The following is a 17,934-nucleotide window of genomic DNA, read 5'->3' on the forward strand; positions in this document are numbered from 1 at the left end:
TGAAGAATTGCTATGGAGGCCACCAGCCAGATTCCCAGACCCTGGCTCGAAGCCTAGTCCTCCTGTACTGACCACCTTTCTGCGGCCCCCCTCCCGCTGACCACTTCCCCCCCTCTTCCCTACTGCTTTCCCTCCTGGGACTCCCTCAGCTTTCTTCCCTCCTCTCCCATCATCCCCTGAAAGCCAGAGCCTGCTGGGGCTCCTCTGTCTGGCCAGCTCCTGCCTGGAGGAATTCTTAGCCTGAGGTGCAGGCTTGGGGCTCACGACTGGCCTGGAGGCTGGGAGGAGGGGTGTCCAGGAGGGAGGAAAGGTACTGTTCATCTTGGGATGGAAGCTGTAGGAGTGGGATGGAGAAAGAAGGTTCAGGAACCTTCAGGTGCCACCTCCTAGGCTGACCCTGCTTTCCTCCCTCACTTGGCCTGGGGAGGGGAGGGCGGGGCGGCATCCCTCCTGGAGCTGTCAGCCTGCATCGCCAAGTCAGGGCTTACAAGGGAGCGGCAAGGGGACAGGAGGGGTGGGAAAGGCTGTGCTAAGCCAGCACAGCCACTTCTCTCTTTTCTTCATGCCCAGAGGGAGCTACTGGAAAGGGAGGCTGGAGAGAAGGCAACGGGACAGCGGGAGGAGAAGTCGGGCAACGGCCATGACATGCCTGGAAGCCAGAGTGCAAGGGAGGGGGGGAGTGCCTGGGGCGATGGCTCGGGCCCTGACAAGCGGGGGTGGGGTGGGGGGTAGAGGGGGCTCAGTGGGGGCTGCTTCCTGGGCTCAGCCCTCCAGGCCCTCGGGCTCCTCTGGGTTCCTCCTTCCCTGGCCACCAGGCAGGGGCACGGCCCAGCTGCTCTCTTCCCCACATCACTCCCCAGACGCCTGGCAGGAAGAGGCCCTGGGAGAGAAACTGAGTTGAACGAGCACAGCCTTGGAGCGGAAGGCCAGGATCCCAGCATCATCTCTGCACTGACTTTGTGACCTAGGGCAGCTCACATGACCCTTTGAACCTGTTTCCTCTTCTGTCAAGTGAGGATCACTTTTACCTCAAAGAGTTATCATGAAAACTGCATTCAGTAAAGGAGTTTGCCTCATAGTCATTAGGGTCAAGTCGGGGAGGAGGGCGGAGAAGAAAAGCAGATGTGGGAAGCCCATCACCACCCCCAGGTGTGCATGCTGCACTGTCCCTGTCCCTTCCAGCCTGGGCCCTCTGGGCTACTGTCCCCACCTCATTTCCCTCCAGCCATCTCCACTCACCAAGGTGAGAAAGTGGCAAAGACTCTGAAGCTGAGCTAAGAACTAAAACGAGAGGAAGAGAGACTGGGGATAGGATGGGAAAAAGCAGAAAGGAGGGTGGCAAGAAAAGAGGGTCTAGCACCTAGCACAGCATCTGGCGTGCAGCCGGTGCGCAATAAGTACTTGCTGAAAGAGGACTCAGTGCTGAGAAGGAGGCTGGATCAATCTATTGGGTGCCAACAGGAACATGTCGGAGAGAGCCGTCGATGGCTCCAGGAGGAGAAAGGGATGGAGACTTGGAACAAATGAAGCCGCAACCCACAAGAGCAGGAGCCAGACACCGTGAGTCTGCCCCCCCGCGGTCCCATCTGCCACCCACTCCCTGGGCTGGACCCTCCAGGTCCTGCTGCTGCTCACAGTGTCTCTGCGGGCATCCTCAATTCCCCCGGGGCTGGCGCCACAGACGGTCCTCCGCCTTCACCGGCTCTGTCCGGGGTGGCCTCCTCCTCCCGTTCCTGCTCTGGCCCCGGCCCTGGGAGCTCCCGCAGTTCCGAGTACAGCACCCAGGCATCGTTGCGGGACACATATTCCCATCCACTCTCCCGCACGTGGAAGAGGTCCACGGAGCCCCCCGAGTAGGCATCACGGTGGGTGGCATGGGCCACAGCGTGGCGGGCCAGGGCGTAGGCTTCCTGGGTGCTCATGTCATAGCGGTAGCCGCCATCTAGCACACCATAGGCATAGGGAGATCCAGAGCCCACCGAGAAGATGTCCCCCTGCAGGCAGGTGCCGTCGCTGTAGACGTAGAAGAGGGCAGGGCCGGAACGGTCCCAGCCGCACAGGGCAGTGGCCACGCACAGATCCAGCCCCCGATAGCGCGACATCATGACTGATAAGAGTCTGGCGGCGCCGGCCACGCTGGGCAGCTGACCCTCCCTCAGTTCCCGCAGCCGCAGCTCCCGCCGTAGCACCCGGTACCATGTGACGCAGTCGGCCGAGGTGCCAGAGGTGGTGCCCAGGAGGTGCCGATGCACAGGGATGACCTTGCGTGAGGCTGGACAGGCCACGTAGTCGCCACAGGAGGACCGCGTGTCAGCCGCGGCGATGACTCCATGACGGAAGCGGAAAGCCAGGGTGGTGGTACCATGGGCCAGCCTGGGGCCATGGATCTGCAGGAAGGTTTGAGGGTCCCAGCCCTGGGGCACAGCCCAGCCACCAGCCTGAGGCAGGTGAGGTGAGGCTTCTCGGGTGTCGGGGGCCTGCCACTTGCACACATCCTGCAGAGCCATCCCTGGGGTCCAGCGAAGGTTGGAAGGAGCAAGGCAGGGATTTGTGAGCTGGGTCAGGCGGAGGAAGAGAGACAGCAAGGAGGAGCTGGGCTGCAGCCAGAACCAGCTGGGAAGGCGTGTGATCTGTGGCTTCCCTTCTCCCTAACCCCAAACCAGGCTTTGGGACTGGCCGATGGAGCAGTGCCCTGTCCCTCAGAGGACTGCTCAGGGGAGACAGAATGAGGCCAGTAGAGTCTCCAGCGCTGGGGAGACGCTGCCCATGACACAGCCGAGCGTCATCCAAGGAGTCTCCTGTCTGTCATCCTCCAAGCACCTGGAGTTGGGTGGTGGCTGGGTAACCGAAAAGGAAAGGGGGCGCCAGTGGAAGGAGCAGAGCTGGGTTCCTCTGGGTTTTCCTGTGGGGGGCACTGGGCGCGCAAAGGTGAATAAGGCCCTGCCCCTGCCCTGAAAGGGCTCCCAGCCTAGGGAAAGGTGGAGACAAGTCAGAGCAATGGCACAGTCAAAAGAGATTGCCATGGGCGTTCCCCGGTGGCCTAGTGGTTGGGATGCCGGGCTTTCACTGTTGTGGCCCGGGTTCGATCCCTGATCAGGGAGCTGGGATCCCACAAGCTGCGTGGTTTGGCCGACAAAACAAAACAAAACGGAATAGAGTGCCATGGACCCACCGTGGCAGGAGTCCCTAATACTGGGTTCTCTCTTCCGGGGTGCGGGGTTGGGGAGCTATGACGCTGAGCTCACAGGTTCACCTCATGGTCAAGGTGAGGAAAGAGAAATGCACTGGGGTAAGGACAAAAGAGACAAGAGCAAGAGAGCCTGGTATGGGGTGCTCAGATAGCTTCAGAAATGCAGAGTACTGAGGGGCCAGGTGAAGGGGAACTAGAACCTGGAGATCTTTCTCTGCTTTGGGGGTGAACATGAACTTCCATCTGCATACGAACGTGGCACTTCTGAAAGTTCTCTGGCAGTATAGCTTCTCTGACTGGTGTTAAAGTTCTGAGGATGTAGCTGAAAGGATCTATTGGTCCCCCTTCTGCCCAATAGTTCTCAATGGCAAGAGACTGGTTTGTGGTTCCAAGGCAGGAGAAACAACGGACTTTGATGCCGTAATGCTGAGTCTAAGTCTTAGATCAACCAAGGGTGGACCCTGACAGCTGGCCCTTCAGAAACATAAAGTAGATTGGGGCAGAGTGACAAGCTACAGCTACTTGTCATATGGAGTATGTTTTACTAAACATTACGGCTCAGAGAGGTGCCATGGGAAGGGGTTTATTCAAAGAAACAGACGTACATGCAAAGGAAAGAGCCCGGACCCTCCAGACATCATAATGCTGAGGCTGTGGCATCATAGTTTCCTGGAGTCTCAGTACTAAGGGCAAGTGTAACATGTCAGGGGAAGGCTGGAGAAACCAGGAAGTCACACAAAGTTCCAACTAGTCCTTCTTTCTTCCTTGGTGTAGGACCACATGGGAATCTTACTGAAGAGATAAGAACGTCTCCTCTTACTAACGACTAAGTCTTAGACTATATATGGCTGGATCGCCACGTCTCTAAGTCAGGCCATTATTAAGTCAGATCTGCGCAGGTGAGTGGCCCAGGAGCTGGCCACCCACCAGTCTCCCCCTCTAACCTTATCCTCCACACTGACATGATTTCCTAAGGTATCACGCAAATCCCATGTCTCCTCTACTAAGAAACCTTGAAGGGTTACAAGATCAAGTCCACCCCAGGCTGGCATTTAAGGCCCACTGTGGTCCAATCCTAATCCATCCACCACAACCTCTTTTCATGCAATTCCTAACACATCTCCCACCTCCCCTTCTTCTTTTTGAATCCTATCTTTCCAAGTCTGGCTTAAGTACCACCTATTCTGAAAATCCTTTCCAGATTCAGGCTGAGAGAGGAGAGAGGCTGTGAGTTTGAGAAGAAAGGGGATCTAAGTGATATTTAAGGAAATGATCCAGACCTCCTTGGCAAAGCCTTCCTGGACCCCCAACCTCACTCCAATCTATACCAAACTCTCTCACCTCTGAACTATAGCACTTATCACTGTTTTCTTCCCCCAACCCCTGCTTTATTGAGATACAATGGACATATAACATTGCCTAAGTTTAAGGTGTACAATATGATGATTTGATACCTCTGTGTGTGTGTCTGTGTACTGCAAAATGTTTACACAATAAGGTTAGTTAAATCCTTCACCTTACTTGATTACCATTTTTGTTGTTGTTATGATAAGAACATTTACGATCTACTCTCTTGGCAACTTTCAAGTATACAAGAGTATTGTTAACTATAGTTGCTGTGCTGTACATTAGATTCCCAGAACTTATTCCTCTTATGACTGGAAGTTCGTACGCTTTTGACCAACATCTCATTTTCTCCAACCCTGAGCCTCTGGCAACCACCAATCTACTATCTGTTTCTAAAAGTTCGGCTTTGTTAGACTCTACATATAAGTAAGACCATACAGTATTTGTTTTTCTCCATCTGACTTCTTGCACTTAGCATAATGCCCTCAAGTTTCATCCAAGTTGTCACAGATGGCAGGATTTCCTTCTTTTTTATGGCTGAATAATGTTCCACCACTTATAAAACACTTTATGCATTCATCCATTGATGATGGATATTGTTTCCATGTCTTGGCAACTGTGAATAATGCTGCAATGAACATTAGGGTGCAGCTATCTCTACGAGATAGTGATTTCATTTCCTTTGGATAAATACCCAGACATGGGATTACTAGGTCATATGGTAGTTCTATTTTTAATTTTTTTTTTTTAGGAACCTCCATACTATTCTCCATAGTGACTGCACCAATTTATATTCCCACCAACAGCAGCACTGATCATTTGTACCTCTCCTCTTTGAGGTCTCCCTGAGTGGGACCTTGGAGCAGAGAACTAATGTAAGGTAAATTGGGAACAGATTATGGAAGGCCTTGAATGCATGCTGAGGAGCTGAACCTTACAGACCATTTTTAAGCAGGCAAATGATAAGATCAAGATGATGTTTCAGGAAAATCAACCTGGTGCTGCGCAGGATAAACTAGAGACATAGTTTGTACCCAGAAAAATCAGGAGAATATTTCAGAAATTCAGGAGTGAGGAGATAAGAAGCCAAAGGCGGTATCAGTTGCAGTGAAAAAGAATGTGAGAAGCACTGTAGAGGGAGAATGAACAGGACTTGGCAACCTAGTGGACGCGGAGTAAAGGAAGGGGAGTTGTCAAGATGAACCAGGGCTTCAAGCCTCTGTGACTGGAAGAACATTATTGTCATTCTTCATGTGTTCATTTTGCAAATGTGTATTAAGCACACAGTGGGCACAGAGATAAATAGTAGAGAAATGTCTGTCTTTACAGTTGCTGGGTTTTTTTGGCCATGCTGCACAGCTTGTGGGATCTTAGTTCCCTGACCAGGGATTGAACCTGGGCCCCTGGCGCTGAAAGTGTGGAGTCCTAACCACTGGACCGCCAGGGGATTCCCGAGAAATGCCTGTCTTTAAAAGCTCACAATCCAGTAGGGAGATAAATGTATATTTATAACCAGGTAAAATGTGAAAGTGCCTTAAGAGAGGCAGACAGCATTAGTGGCAGAGTGAAAGAACCACTGAGAGAAGTCAGGAGGATTAGTTGCATTGCAGGAGTGACTGCAAAATAATACATGCTCAGTAAACAGAGGCACTCTGCATTTTCCACACCATCCAAGTGTGAGACCCACGGGAAGATCTTCTGCTTCATTACATTCTGATGGTTGGGTTTGGAAAGAGTTGCCAAATTTCAGCATTAAAAATACAACACTCTCAGAGTCTGTTGGGAGGAGGAGGGGCTGAGTTGGGCATCAGAGGAAAGAGGAATTTAGATTTTTTTTTTTTAATAAATTTATTTATTTTTGGCTGTGTTGGGTGTTCGTTGCTGCACACGGGCTTTCTCTAGTTGCGGTGAGCGGGGGCTACTCTTTGTTGTGGTGCACGGGCTTCTCATTGCGGTGGCTTCTGTTGTTGCAGAGCAACAGGCTCTAGGCGCATGCTTCAGTAGTTGCGGCACGTGGGCTCAGTAGTTGTGGCTCACGGGCTCTAGAGCACAGCCTCAGTAGTTGTGGCGCATGTGCTCAGTTGCTCCACAGCATGGGGATCTTCCCGGACCAGGGATCGAACTCGTGTTCCCTGCATTGGCAGGCGGATTCTCAACCACTGCGCCACCAGGGAAGCCCAGGAATTTAGATATTGATGGACGTTGCTGCTGGAATCCAACAAGGAAGGGCAGATGCTGACTTCATAGAACCATAAAGCAGGAGGCAACATTTCATACACTTGCCCAGTTCCTTGCTTGTTATGGTTCCCAAAAGGGTTGAAAAATGAAGGTGGGTGAAGAGAGGGAGAGAAAATGAAATACAGCACATTCCTGAATAAGAGCTTGTCTTAGCTAGCTTAAGTCAGAAAACCTCTTTGTACATCTTTATGGAGCCTCAACTCTCCTCCGGGCTCTGAAATGGTAAATTACTATTGACTCAGTTATTCAGGAGCTGAATTGCGAACCCAGTCTGTGGATTAACTGGGCCCTTTGCTTTTCCTTCTTTATTCTTCTATCTGCCTTTTGGTCAATTCATTACTTAGTAGAATTTCCACCAGAGGGTGGGAGTAAAGACAACACTGAATCTTAAAAATTGGTTACTGTTAAAGAACGTGGCTAGCGTGGCGACTGATGTTATCAAACAACAAGCGGTATAGCGCTCTTATTTTGTTGCGCTTTTTAGCACAAACTACTGTGGTTTTACTAACTTCATAGGAAAATGGCCTCAGCGTAGATCATTACTTTACCCAGTATTAGAGAGTACCCTTACACAAAATGGCAACTTCAGTCGCGTTAACAGACTGCTGAAGCAGTAGTGATGTGAGTGTTGCTTGGACACCAGGCGGGGCGGGGCGGGGCTGATTTACCGCTACCGGTTTAGAACAGGTTTTCATCCAGTCACGCCCTTCTGAAAGATGGCCGGCCCCACTTCCCTCCCTCGACCTGGACGTTCGCGATTGCTTCCTATGAATTTGAGGTTAATCTAATCCCGTGTTGTTTACGTGACCAAAGTCAAGATGGCAGCCACATCCCTTTGTAATTTAAGAGGAGTGAAGCCATTTATTTTTTCCTCCTCGGTGAAAATAATCACTCGCGTCTGGCTCCTGTGTTTGGAGGCGTGGTTGCCAGGAGTTAAAATGGTTGCTCCCTGTGATAGATTTAATAGGGAGTGAAGCTGTGACGACGAGGCGTTGCCCGGCCGCTCTTTGCTAGGCGTTCTGGCAGGCAGTTCCCTTTGCCCTTACTAGACATGGCGCTGGCTAGCGTGTTGGAGAGGCCGTTACCCGTGAACCGGCGCGGGTTTTTCGGGCTCGGGGGTCGTGCGGATCTGCTGGACCTGGGTCCAGGGAGTCCCAGCGATGGGCTGAGCCTGGTCGCGCCCAGCTGGGGTGTCCCAGAGGAGCCGAGAATCGAAATACTTCATGGAACCACCACCCTGGCCTTCAAGGTGCGGACCCAGCCGTCGCGCCGGGCAGAGTTGCGCGCGCCCGCGCCCTTCCCGACCTCCCAGCTAGTCCGGAACCCGCGGTGGTCGCGGCCACGAAACCCAGACGGAGGCTCGGGCCTCTCACCCCAACCCCGGCGGTTTCGCTGTCTCACTGCCCCGAGAGGCCTCGGTTCTCGCTCTGGCCGGAGTTGGGGGTGACGGGGCTGGAAGGGCGGGGCGTGTGGTAAGTGGGAGAAGGAGCCCGAGGCTGCTTGGGTTGATACCCAGGCGACCCCAGGGTGCTCCTGTCCAGGAAAGGACGCAGCAGCAGTGAACACTGGCAGAGGGAAGGCTGTTCTAACCACCAAAGGTTTTAGAAACTGAGTAGCCCCGATAGGCCAGGGTTACCGAAACGTTATGGCTTGAGGAGGAAGGTTGGTGGGAGGAAGCACTGTACTAGGAGCCAGACAATTGGGATTCCTGGCCCAGCTTTGCAGTAACTGGCTGTATGATCTAGGGTAGGTCATTCGATCTCATTCCTCAGCCATCAAGTGAAGGTAATACTGAAGGTAATCCCATGTCAAGGGATTGATGTGAAACTCTAGTGACATTAATATGAGGGAAAGTATGTTGTGAAGTATAAAACGGCAGAGACAGAGATGTTCTGGGTTTGCACTGATGCATAAAGAAATGTCAAAGATGATGTTTTGTGGTCTCATGTGGCCTGTTTTGTGTTTCCTCTGATCTTAACAGTTTCGCCATGGAGTCATTGTTGCAGCAGACTCCCGGGCCACAGCAGGTGCCTACATTGCCTCCCAGACAGTAAAGAAGGTGATAGAGATCAACCCCTACCTGCTGGGTACTATGGCTGGGGGTGCAGCGGATTGCAGCTTTTGGGAGCGGCTGTTGGCTCGGCAGTGTCGAATCTATGAGCTTCGAAACAAGGAACGCATCTCGGTAGCAGCTGCCTCCAAGCTGCTTGCCAACATGGTGTATCAGTATAAAGGCATGGGGCTGTCCATGGGCACCATGATCTGTGGCTGGGATAAGAGAGGCCCTGGTGAGTTAAGCTGCAACCATGTGATTCTTGGGCTGGCACTACAGAGAGGAGGGGTTGGATGAACAGATGAATGAAAGAGCGTATGTCAGTGCTGGGGATGTGTTGGTTAGTTCTCAGTCGTTTCGTCTGTTTGTTCAAGGAAGGGCTGTAGTGTAGGAAGGGGCAGGGAAGTAGATCAGCTGTGTCATTGACCACCCCTCTGACCTTGGGCAGGTTGCTTATTTTCTCAGACTGTTTCATCGTCTGTTACATAGATTCCATGAGGTAATACATGTCAAGCATGTAGTGTCTGACACGTAATGTGTTTCCTTCTGGCCTCTCCTGTAAAATGATAAGACCTGCAAAGAGTTGTATTTAAGAATTAAATCAGCTAATAGACATAAAAACTCTAGTCAGTGGCATCTGATAGAAATACAATGTGAACTGCACATGTAATTTTACATTTTCTAATGGATGTATTTAAAAAGTGAAAAGAAATGGGTGAAATTAATTTTAACAGTTCTCTTAATCCAGAATAACTAAAATATTATCATTTCGGCATGTGTCGTTAGCCCCATTTCAGGTGCTCAACAGCCACATGTCGCTGGTGTCTACCATATTGGACAGCGAAACTAAGTACCTACTCAAAAGTTAGTCATTTCTCTTCCCTTTTTACCTGAAGAGAGTCTTTGGCCTAGAAGGGGGGCCCTTTGGGACTCATCTCCTTTCTTTGCTTGATATAATCACCTAGGTTCTGTTGTCATCTCTGAAAAGAAATTCCTTAGCCTATTTTTCTTTCTGGTATATAAAAACCTTGACAGGAAATTCAGTCTTGTATCTGATATCAGTTCTTGTTCAGCCAATTTTGAATGTCCCTTTAGTTAAGCTGGGATACAGCTAGTCACTTTCTGTTTAATTTTGCCCGTTGGTGCTTGAAAATAGTTAATCTTTCCTCCTATTGGCTTTGCTTCATTCATTTACCTCCCCCCGCCCCCCCCCCTTTTTTTTTTTTTTGACTGCACGGCTTGCGGGATCCCTGACTAGGAGGAATTGAACTGTCAGGGATTCCTGACCAGTGAAAGCACTGAGTCCTAACCACTGGACCACCAGGGAATTCCCTCATTTACCTGCTTTGTAAATGCCTAGTTTTCCTCTTTTGAACAACTGTAGGAGACCCACCACTTTTTCATTTGCTTTGGAGAATATTAGTTCATTACTCAATAGAGGATGAATGAGGAGAGATTTAAAAGTGCATGTGATAGAGGAGCTCAGTTTGTTACTTTGGAAACTGAAACACTTTTCTCTTTGAAAAGTGTGAAAGAACACTTCCATACATCTTGTGTGGTCTAGGGTAGCATTTCAGAAATGTTGTTTTGAATCCTTAGCTATTGGATTGGTCCCAGGTGGTGGAAAACAGTGTAAGAGAGTACAGAAGCTGGCTAGCAAGGAAAACACAGGAAGTCATAGCATAACCTAAATTGTACCATCTCAAGAAGCCTTCCTGACAAGCTGTCCCATTCAGGATGAGTCAGCCCCTGGCCTCAAGCTGACTGAGAAAGGATCACAGATTACTTAATGCAGGGCTGAATGAGATGAATGCCACTTTAAAGAGAACCAATAAAATGCTGAAGGAATTCGGGGGGTGGGGGGGGATTGCTTCTGATGGGGGGAATTGGGGAGGTCTCATTTTCCTGGATGTGAAAATGAGAGAAAGGAAACAGAATGAACAAAAGAAGACAGGGAAGAAGCATGAGATTTTGGGGGAAGTTAACTGGACATCTAATTTAATTGGAACTAAAGTCTACTTTAATTCTGAAGCAACTGGAACCAGATGGTGAGCTGACTAGGCAAGGTAGTGGCAATGGGACTTGAGGACGGGCTCCATGTTAGAACCATCGGAACCTGAAAACTGATAAGGGCAGTGCTTTTCAACCTGGCTTGTATCATAATCACCTGAAGACTTAAGAATCTAGCCCCGTGCTTGTCCCCCACCCAGACCAATTGAAAAAGAATACCTGGGCTAAGTCCTAGGCATCTTTTTAAAAAACTTCCTGGGAGTTCCCTGGTGGTCCGGTGGCTAGGACTCAGCACTTTCACAGCCGGGGCCTGGGTTTGATCCCTGATCCAGAAACTAAGATCCTGCAAGCCGCTTGCTGTGGCAAAAAAAAAAAAAAAAACTTCCTTAGATGATTCTGATGCATAGTGAGTGTTGAGAACCACTGAAATAGGAAGAAGATTAGTGATGCATTGACAGAACTTGAAAATACAGAAGGAAGTGGATTGGTGGGGCAGAAGACGGATGAGTTTGGTAGGTAATGGAGAACCACTGAAAGTATTTGAGGACAGGAAATTTAAATATGAATTTGGTGACAAAGGCATCCAGCTGGAGAGGCCCAGTGGGCAGATGGAAATGATAAAAATTTTACTACATCTTTGTCTAAACTTTTGTCTATACCAGAGGTTGGCTAACTTTTTCATAAAGGGCCAAATATAAGTAAATATTCTAGGCTTGCAGGCTATATGATCTTTGTCTCAACTACATAGCTCCATTGTTTTAGCAAAAAAGGAGGCATAGACAATATATACACAAATGGCTGTGGCTATGTTCCAATAAAACTTTATAAAATTGGTGCTTGGGGGAATTCCCTGGCAGTCTGGTGGTTAGGACTGTGCGCTTTCACTGCCGAGGGCCTGGGTTTGGGGAACTAAGATCCCATAAGCCGCTCAGCACAGCCAAAAAAAAATTAATTTAAAAAATTAAAATTAAAAAAATAGGCGGTTGACCTGGCCTACCACTGTACCAGCACTGTCCAATAGAAATATAGTATGAGCCATACATGTAATTTTAAATGTTACAGTAGCCACATTTTTAAAAATAAAAAGGAAAATTAATTTTAATAATATATTTTATTTAACCCAATAGATCCAAAATATTATTACTCCAGCATGTGGTACTAGCTTCATTTCAAATGCTCAGTAGTCACCTGTGGCTAGTGGCTACCATACTGGACAGTGCAGGTCTTTACAATATGATTTAAAATTATAGGCTTTATTCTCTTACTGTGTGATGTATGCCTTGCGCTCCAGATAGTCTAAACTCTGAGGGTTGGGATTGTCTTTCTGTTTTTTTTTTTTTCCTTCATTTTTTGGCTGCACAGCCTCTGGGATCCTAGTTCCCCAACCAGGGATCGAACCTGCACTTACTGCATTGGAAGTGCAGAGTGTTAACCACGGGACCGCCAGGGAAATCCCAGGATTGTCTTAAGTATTACCTCTCGCAGCGCCTGAAGTTCTGTGCTTGAAACCTAAGTCATTTGAATTATACTTGCTTTTTGGTTGTACAGAGAAGACAGACAAGGCAGTTACTGTAATGTGAGGTAAGATGGGATGGTATGTGTAGAATCCTGAAGTCTTAAAATTTAATTTGATTTCTTCACTTTTTTTAAAAAATTTATTTATTATTTATTTTTGGCTGTGTTGGGTCTTCGTTTCTGTGCAAGGGCTTTCTCTAGTTGCAGCAAGCGGGGGCCACTCTTCATCACGATGCGCGGGCCTCACTATCGCGGCCTCTCTTGTTGCGGAGCACAGGCTCCAGACACGCAGGCTCAGTAGTTGCGGCGCACGGGCCTAGTTGCTCCGCAGCATGTGGGATCTTCCCAGACCAGGGCTCGAACCCGTGTCCCCTGCATTGGCAGGCAGATTCTCAACCACTGCGCCACCAGGGAAGCCCCTTCACCTTTTTTTTTAAAGTAATTTTATAGAAGTGTTATTTTGTTGTATTTCTGTTGGTCTCCCCTGGGTTTCAACAGGAATGGAGAACTGTTGCCTTGGAGGATGAATCAGATGTCAAAAGGGGTGATCATTTTTTTCTTACTAACGTCATCTCTCTTTCCAGGCCTGTACTACGTGGACAGTGAAGGAAACCGAATCTCAGGGGCCACCTTCTCTGTAGGTTCTGGCTCTGTGTATGCTTATGGGGTCATGGATAGGGGTTACTCCTATGACCTGGAGGTGGAAGAGGCCTATGATCTGGCCCGTCGAGCCATCTACCAAGCCACCTACAGAGATGCCTACTCAGGAGGTTCCGTCAACCTCTACCATGTCCGGGAGGATGGCTGGATCCGAGTCTCCAGTGACAATGTAGCTGATCTACATGACAAGTATAGTGGATCTACCCCCTGAAGGAGGGCAGATGTGGCTGCTTGCCTTGCTTGGGGTGACTGTTGTTGGTAATATGGGTACAGCTCCCCATCCTGTAGTGGAGGGGTCCCTGATTGTATCGATCATTTTTTTTTAATCTCTGGTGCATTGACCTCCATGTGTTATCCGTTGTTAATGAGTTACTGCAGAGGTAATTCTTTGTTTTACTTTCTTGGATGTTAACATTACACTACTCAATCTCAGCCTGTGTTGTGTCTTTTCTCCACACTGTCCCCCCTCCAAGCACTTTACAGTCAAATAAGCCGGGACAGTGGGAGGGAAGTGACTGTAATTACAGGAAACAGTGGTGTGAAGACATTGTCTAGTGAATACATTAACGTCCCCACTCATGAAGCTAATAACAAAGGAGAAGGAGAGGGAGGGAGAAGGGAGAGACTTCCTGATTCTGTTTGCAAAGAGATGAAAAGTTGATGAGGTGGAAAGATGCACAGGGCTGTACCAGGCCGAGCTGCGGAGGAAAAAAAGCTCTCCTCCTGTGGTGGGGGAGGGGAGGCTGATGCTACATGCAGAGCAGAAAGGTGGAGAGGGTAAGCCAGTTGGGAAGGGAAGGCTTTGACCCTGGGAAAAGAGGACAAAGAGGTGTGTGTGAAAGCAGTAATGACCACCAGCCTGGTGATCCCTGTCCTGGCCCTCCAGTGTGTGCCAGTGTGGGAGACAGACGGAGATGATGGTGGACTTATAGCCTCCTGGGCAGGAAGCGGCACAAAATTTTCACTGGAACGTGTGGGTGGGGAAGAGGCCCTGCTGAGAGCAGAGAGATGGCTGATTTATCACACCCAGCGCTGAGGGGCTTCCCAAGCTATGGTGGCAGCAGATGGCAAGGCCTTCTGTTAAAGAGAAGGCATAGGACATAGAGGAGATAGAGGAGGTTGATGGGAGAAACTTTTAAGAAATGGGAGAGGAGGGCATAAACACTGCTTTGTATTAGCTGGCAAGAAGGAAGAAAGTGGTTGGTGAGGGTGACAATACAGTGTCGTCTTTTGAGGCCAAGGGGCTGGGAAGGGTTATCCACAGAAATAGAGGGGTAAAGCCTCTTCTCCCCCATACTGCAGCAACCTTCCCTTCTTGCACCTTCCCTCCCCCTTCAGCCTCCTGCAGTCTCCGTATTGACTGATGAGGGCTGTCGGCCAGGAACTGATGGAGGCTTGTTAATTGCATTTGTGAAATGCAGGGAAATTGGGAATTAGTGAGACCAGAGAAGGGAGTTTGGAAAACAAATGACTCTCGTGCCTAAGGAGATTCATTTTGCTGAAAGGTGCCTCCAGAGCCCCTGGAGCGGAGGAGCTGCCAGCGTGGACCTAGACCTGCTCTACAGTCAAAGCAGGCAGGAGCCACACTACAGCTCCCTTCTGCGCAGCCGTCGGCAGATGCTTAGCTGCAAGAGGCAGAGACGGTCATCTTCCTCTCACTTAGGACAGTCGTTTGCAGACCTTTTACAAAATTAGAACTCTTTTTAAAAAATGAACTCTTAGGAGAAATCCAAGCCCCTGAAAGAAATCAAATCAGATTGAAGTAGAGTTGAAGGGCCCAGCGCCTCAACCATTGAGCTTACCCCTCCAGCCACTTCCCACATCGCCACCCCCCCCGGCCCCCCACGCATACTCCCTGGAACTTCTTGGAACCCCAAGGAACACAATTTGAAAACAACTGCCCTGGGAAATAACCTTGAGGATGAAAAGAGAGTTGAAGATTGGAATTCTTTTACGTTGACCCCCAGAGAGCATGAGACTCCCTGGGCTCTTTTCCCATGAAAGAAAATTCAGTCTGGAGAGAAGAGATAGTCATGAAGCAATGCTGCCCTTGCCTTGTTGCTGTCTCACACCTGACTTTGCAGTGGTCTAGCTATTCAGTGTAAACACCTATTCTGCACTGGCTGAGTCCTTATGTTCAGGCAAAAAAATGCATATCCTAGAGTCCTGTGTTCTGGCATATCCCTGCTTCTCTGCCTTCCTGCATTTTGGATAAAAGAAAGAGTGGCTTAATGGAAGAGATCAATCTGTGGTAGGTTTTCTGGAAAGAAAGTAGAGCAGAGATAGAGGAAAACTGCAAGTCTCCAGGCCCAGTGACACTCACTCTGCAATTGCAGTTTCTTGCTGCTGGGAATGGTGGGGAGTTGGCTTTGCAGTGATGTGTGTCTCTGCCTGTGCGGGGATGACGGATACTGCACAGCACTGGAGAGATGCTGTTGAGTGGAGTGTACCAGTTCAGGGACTCCCATCAGATTAATTTCCCAGTGCAGTCCTCTTGACAAAGGATGATGGAAAAGAAATTGCCTTAAATAGCCAGAAGATTAATTTCTCTCTGCAGTTCCCAGGCATCCAAGGGCCAGGGCTTTTTAAGTGATGTCTGACAATTTCTCCTTCCACAGATAGCTCAGTAACACCCAAATCTGACTCCTCAGGGTAGGTGATGGGACTAATCTGGTTAAACAGGGAGCAAAACACTCCTAGAGGCCCCATGCTTCCTCTTGCTGGCAGGGAATGCTGTGGGGTTGAAGACAGATGTGCCTTATAGCATCTCCAAACCAGGCAAGGGAGGGCTACAGGGAGCAGCGGTGCCCTGTGGGGTGAGTAGAATGTTCATGAGGGAAGGTGAAAAGGTAGGCGAGGACATGAGGAGGAGGGAGGAAGGTCACAGTTAAATCAGGGACTGAAGCATAATAGTTACTGAGTGTTCCCTCTTTAGGCAAAACCAGAAGGTCAATGTCTCTTGATATCCTCCTCAGCTAGCAAATGAGAAAACTGTCAAAGCCATTTGGGGAATGGAAAGTTACATCCTTTGAGGGGAAATAAAACAACTGATTTGTTATGGTCCACAGGTTCTATGTGGACTCTCCGGGGAGCGAGGCAAGAGGGGGGATGGAAAGGGAGTAAGGTGAAAAAAGGTGGAGGGAAACTGGGGAAGCATTTCCCTAGTCTCAGAAGAAGGAGGATGGTTGGGTCAGTGATGAATTCACATGAGCGTATCTAATTTGGTGAATACAATTAGGTATTTCATTTTCTGTTAGTTTTGATTGTTTTGTTAAGAGCCCCTCCTGCCAGGGCTTTAGCAGTAGATTAGATGCTTTGAAACTGACCAGCAGCAGTGACCTCAAGACAGGATTAACAGCTTTATGATTTAAAACATATGTATGGGGGCTTCCCTGGTGGTGCAATGGTTAAGCATCCCCCTGCCAATGCAGGAAACACGGGTTCACACAGGTTCGAGCCCTGGTCCGGGAAGATCCCATATGCCGCGGAGCAACTAAACCTGTGTGCCACAACTACTGAGCCCGTGTGCCACAACTACTGAAGCCCGTGCACTGCAACGAAGACTAGCTCCCACTTGCCGCAACTAGAGAAAGCCCGCGTGCAGCAACAAAGACCCAACGCAGCCAAAAAAATTTTTTAATAATAATAAACTTATTTAAAAAAATAAAATAAAACATGTATATTGCAACTAAGCATCTCTGCTATTTTGGGGTACTTTTTCTTGTTTGTTTTTTAAATTCTAGTTTCCCTTTAGGAAGCCAGAATCGTATTGGGAAAGCTTTAATTATAGCGGGCAAGATGAGAGAGCAAACACAGCAGTCACAACTGCCCTGATGAGCAGCTGTCGCCACCTCCTGCCTGACCCAGGCCGCCCCCCACCCCTGCATCAGCTGACTCTCCACATCCCTGCGGTGCACCCCAGGCCTGGCCTCAGAGCCAAGTTCTTGCTTCTCAGGGCTATGCCCCACTGAAGCATTTCCATAAAAACCATTTCTAAAATGTCCCATTCGCAGTTGTTAATGGGTCAGGCAGAAGAAATTCTACCCACGTCAGCTTCTTGGGTTTATTTAACCCAACTCATTTCTCCCTGAAGCTCTGCCTCTGAGTCAGGTGCCAAGCCTAACTTGGCACTTCACACTTTATAATCCAGACTTAGCTGTCATCAGCCGTGAAGATCTGAACCAGTTTATGTGAAAGGAAATTAGACATCGTGGGTTCAACGCCTTCTGATGCCTCCCCCTATATCAGCCCCACCCCCATCTTCTCAGGATGCGCCTTCTTTCTGTTGTGTCTCTGTTGATTTCATGTTTTCTCTCTGCTCTCACTTGATAAAAATTCCCTTCTCTTTCCTCCACAGAATTTAAATAAAAACTAATCAATCAATAAACCAAGTGCTGCTTATGGACACTAATGTAAAAAGAAAAGGTTATTGCTAGCTTCAGGGTACCCAAAAAACTGGTATTACAGAGGGAAACACAGATGGAATATGAGAAAGTGAGCTAGAGAAAACAAGAGACAAATGAGACAGAAAAGCGACTCCTGGACAGCAAGAGTGAGATTGAGCAAAGAGGAGAGGGAGACGGGTCGTGGCAGAGAAGATGGATGGAGACGTTGATGGGCAGAGCTGGACTGTGAATGGGGGTGTGGGTCAGGGAGTGGGAAGGGAGACTCAGAAGGACAAGTGATAGAGAGAGTGGGCAGAGAAATCGGGAAGAAGGAAGCAGCGAGAAGCTAATGCACAGTGAAACATGTCCCCCTGGAGACAGATAATTTCTCCAGCCATACATACTGAACACGTGCCTCTGTGTGCTGCCCCTGTACTGTCACAGTCACTTACATTCTGCAAGAATCTCTCTCTGTCTACTCTGCTTGTGCAAGGTGGGAAAGAAGGTTTGAGCTCTCTCAGAACCACCTTTTCTCA

General features: G+C 49.0%; 2 protein-coding genes across 3 annotated transcripts; one reads left to right on the top strand and one right to left on the bottom strand.

The window, feature by feature from the left end:
- Nucleotides 1–1,631: 1,631 nt before the first annotated feature.
- On the bottom strand, nt 1,632–2,941 carry PSMB11 (proteasome subunit beta 11; the record flags this gene model as incomplete). The annotated part of the gene is made up of 1 exon (XM_082409389.1): nt 1,632–2,941. Exon 1 carries the CDS (start codon nt 2,505–2,507, stop codon nt 1,632–1,634), a length of 876 nt encoding a protein of 291 aa, XP_082265515.1. The 5' UTR covers nt 2,508–2,941.
- Nucleotides 2,942–7,561: 4,620 nt separating this feature from the next.
- Nucleotides 7,562–13,445, top strand: PSMB5 (proteasome 20S subunit beta 5). Of its 2 annotated transcripts, XM_082409397.1 has the most exons (4): nt 7,562–8,024; nt 8,757–9,063; nt 9,615–9,692; nt 12,938–13,445. In XM_082409397.1, the coding sequence occupies exons 1-4, from the start codon at nt 7,827–7,829 to the stop codon at nt 13,222–13,224; spliced, it is 870 nt and encodes a 289-aa protein (XP_082265523.1). In that variant the 5' UTR covers nt 7,562–7,826; the 3' UTR covers nt 13,225–13,445. The 2 variants fall into 2 exon arrangements, with proteins under 2 accessions (XP_082265523.1, XP_082265524.1); XM_082409398.1 differs by lacking the exon at nt 9,615–9,692 and having other exon boundaries at nt 7,570–8,024.
- The last annotated feature ends 4,489 nt before the right edge of the window (nt 13,446–17,934 follow it).

The sequence above is a fragment of the Balaenoptera borealis genome (genome assembly GCF_965194805.1).
Source record: "Balaenoptera borealis genome assembly, contig: HAP1_SCAFFOLD_1977, whole genome shotgun sequence".
Classification (NCBI taxonomy): domain Eukaryota; kingdom Metazoa; phylum Chordata; class Mammalia; order Artiodactyla; family Balaenopteridae; genus Balaenoptera; species Balaenoptera borealis.

What these genes read in the sequence shown, in the direction of transcription:
- PSMB5 (XM_082409397.1), top strand. Translation starts at nt 7,827, where the DNA reads ATGGCGCTGGCTAGCGTGTTGGAGAGGCCGTTACCCGTGAACCGGCGC. An exon ending in CCACCACCCTGGCCTTCAAG is followed by an intron (nt 8,025 to 8,756) that starts GTGCGGACCCAG and finishes TGATCTTAACAG; the next exon opens with TTTCGCCATGGAGTCATTGT. An exon ending in CTGGGATAAGAGAGGCCCTG is followed by an intron (nt 9,064 to 9,614) that starts GTGAGTTAAGCT and finishes ATGTGTCGTTAG; the next exon opens with CCCCATTTCAGGTGCTCAAC.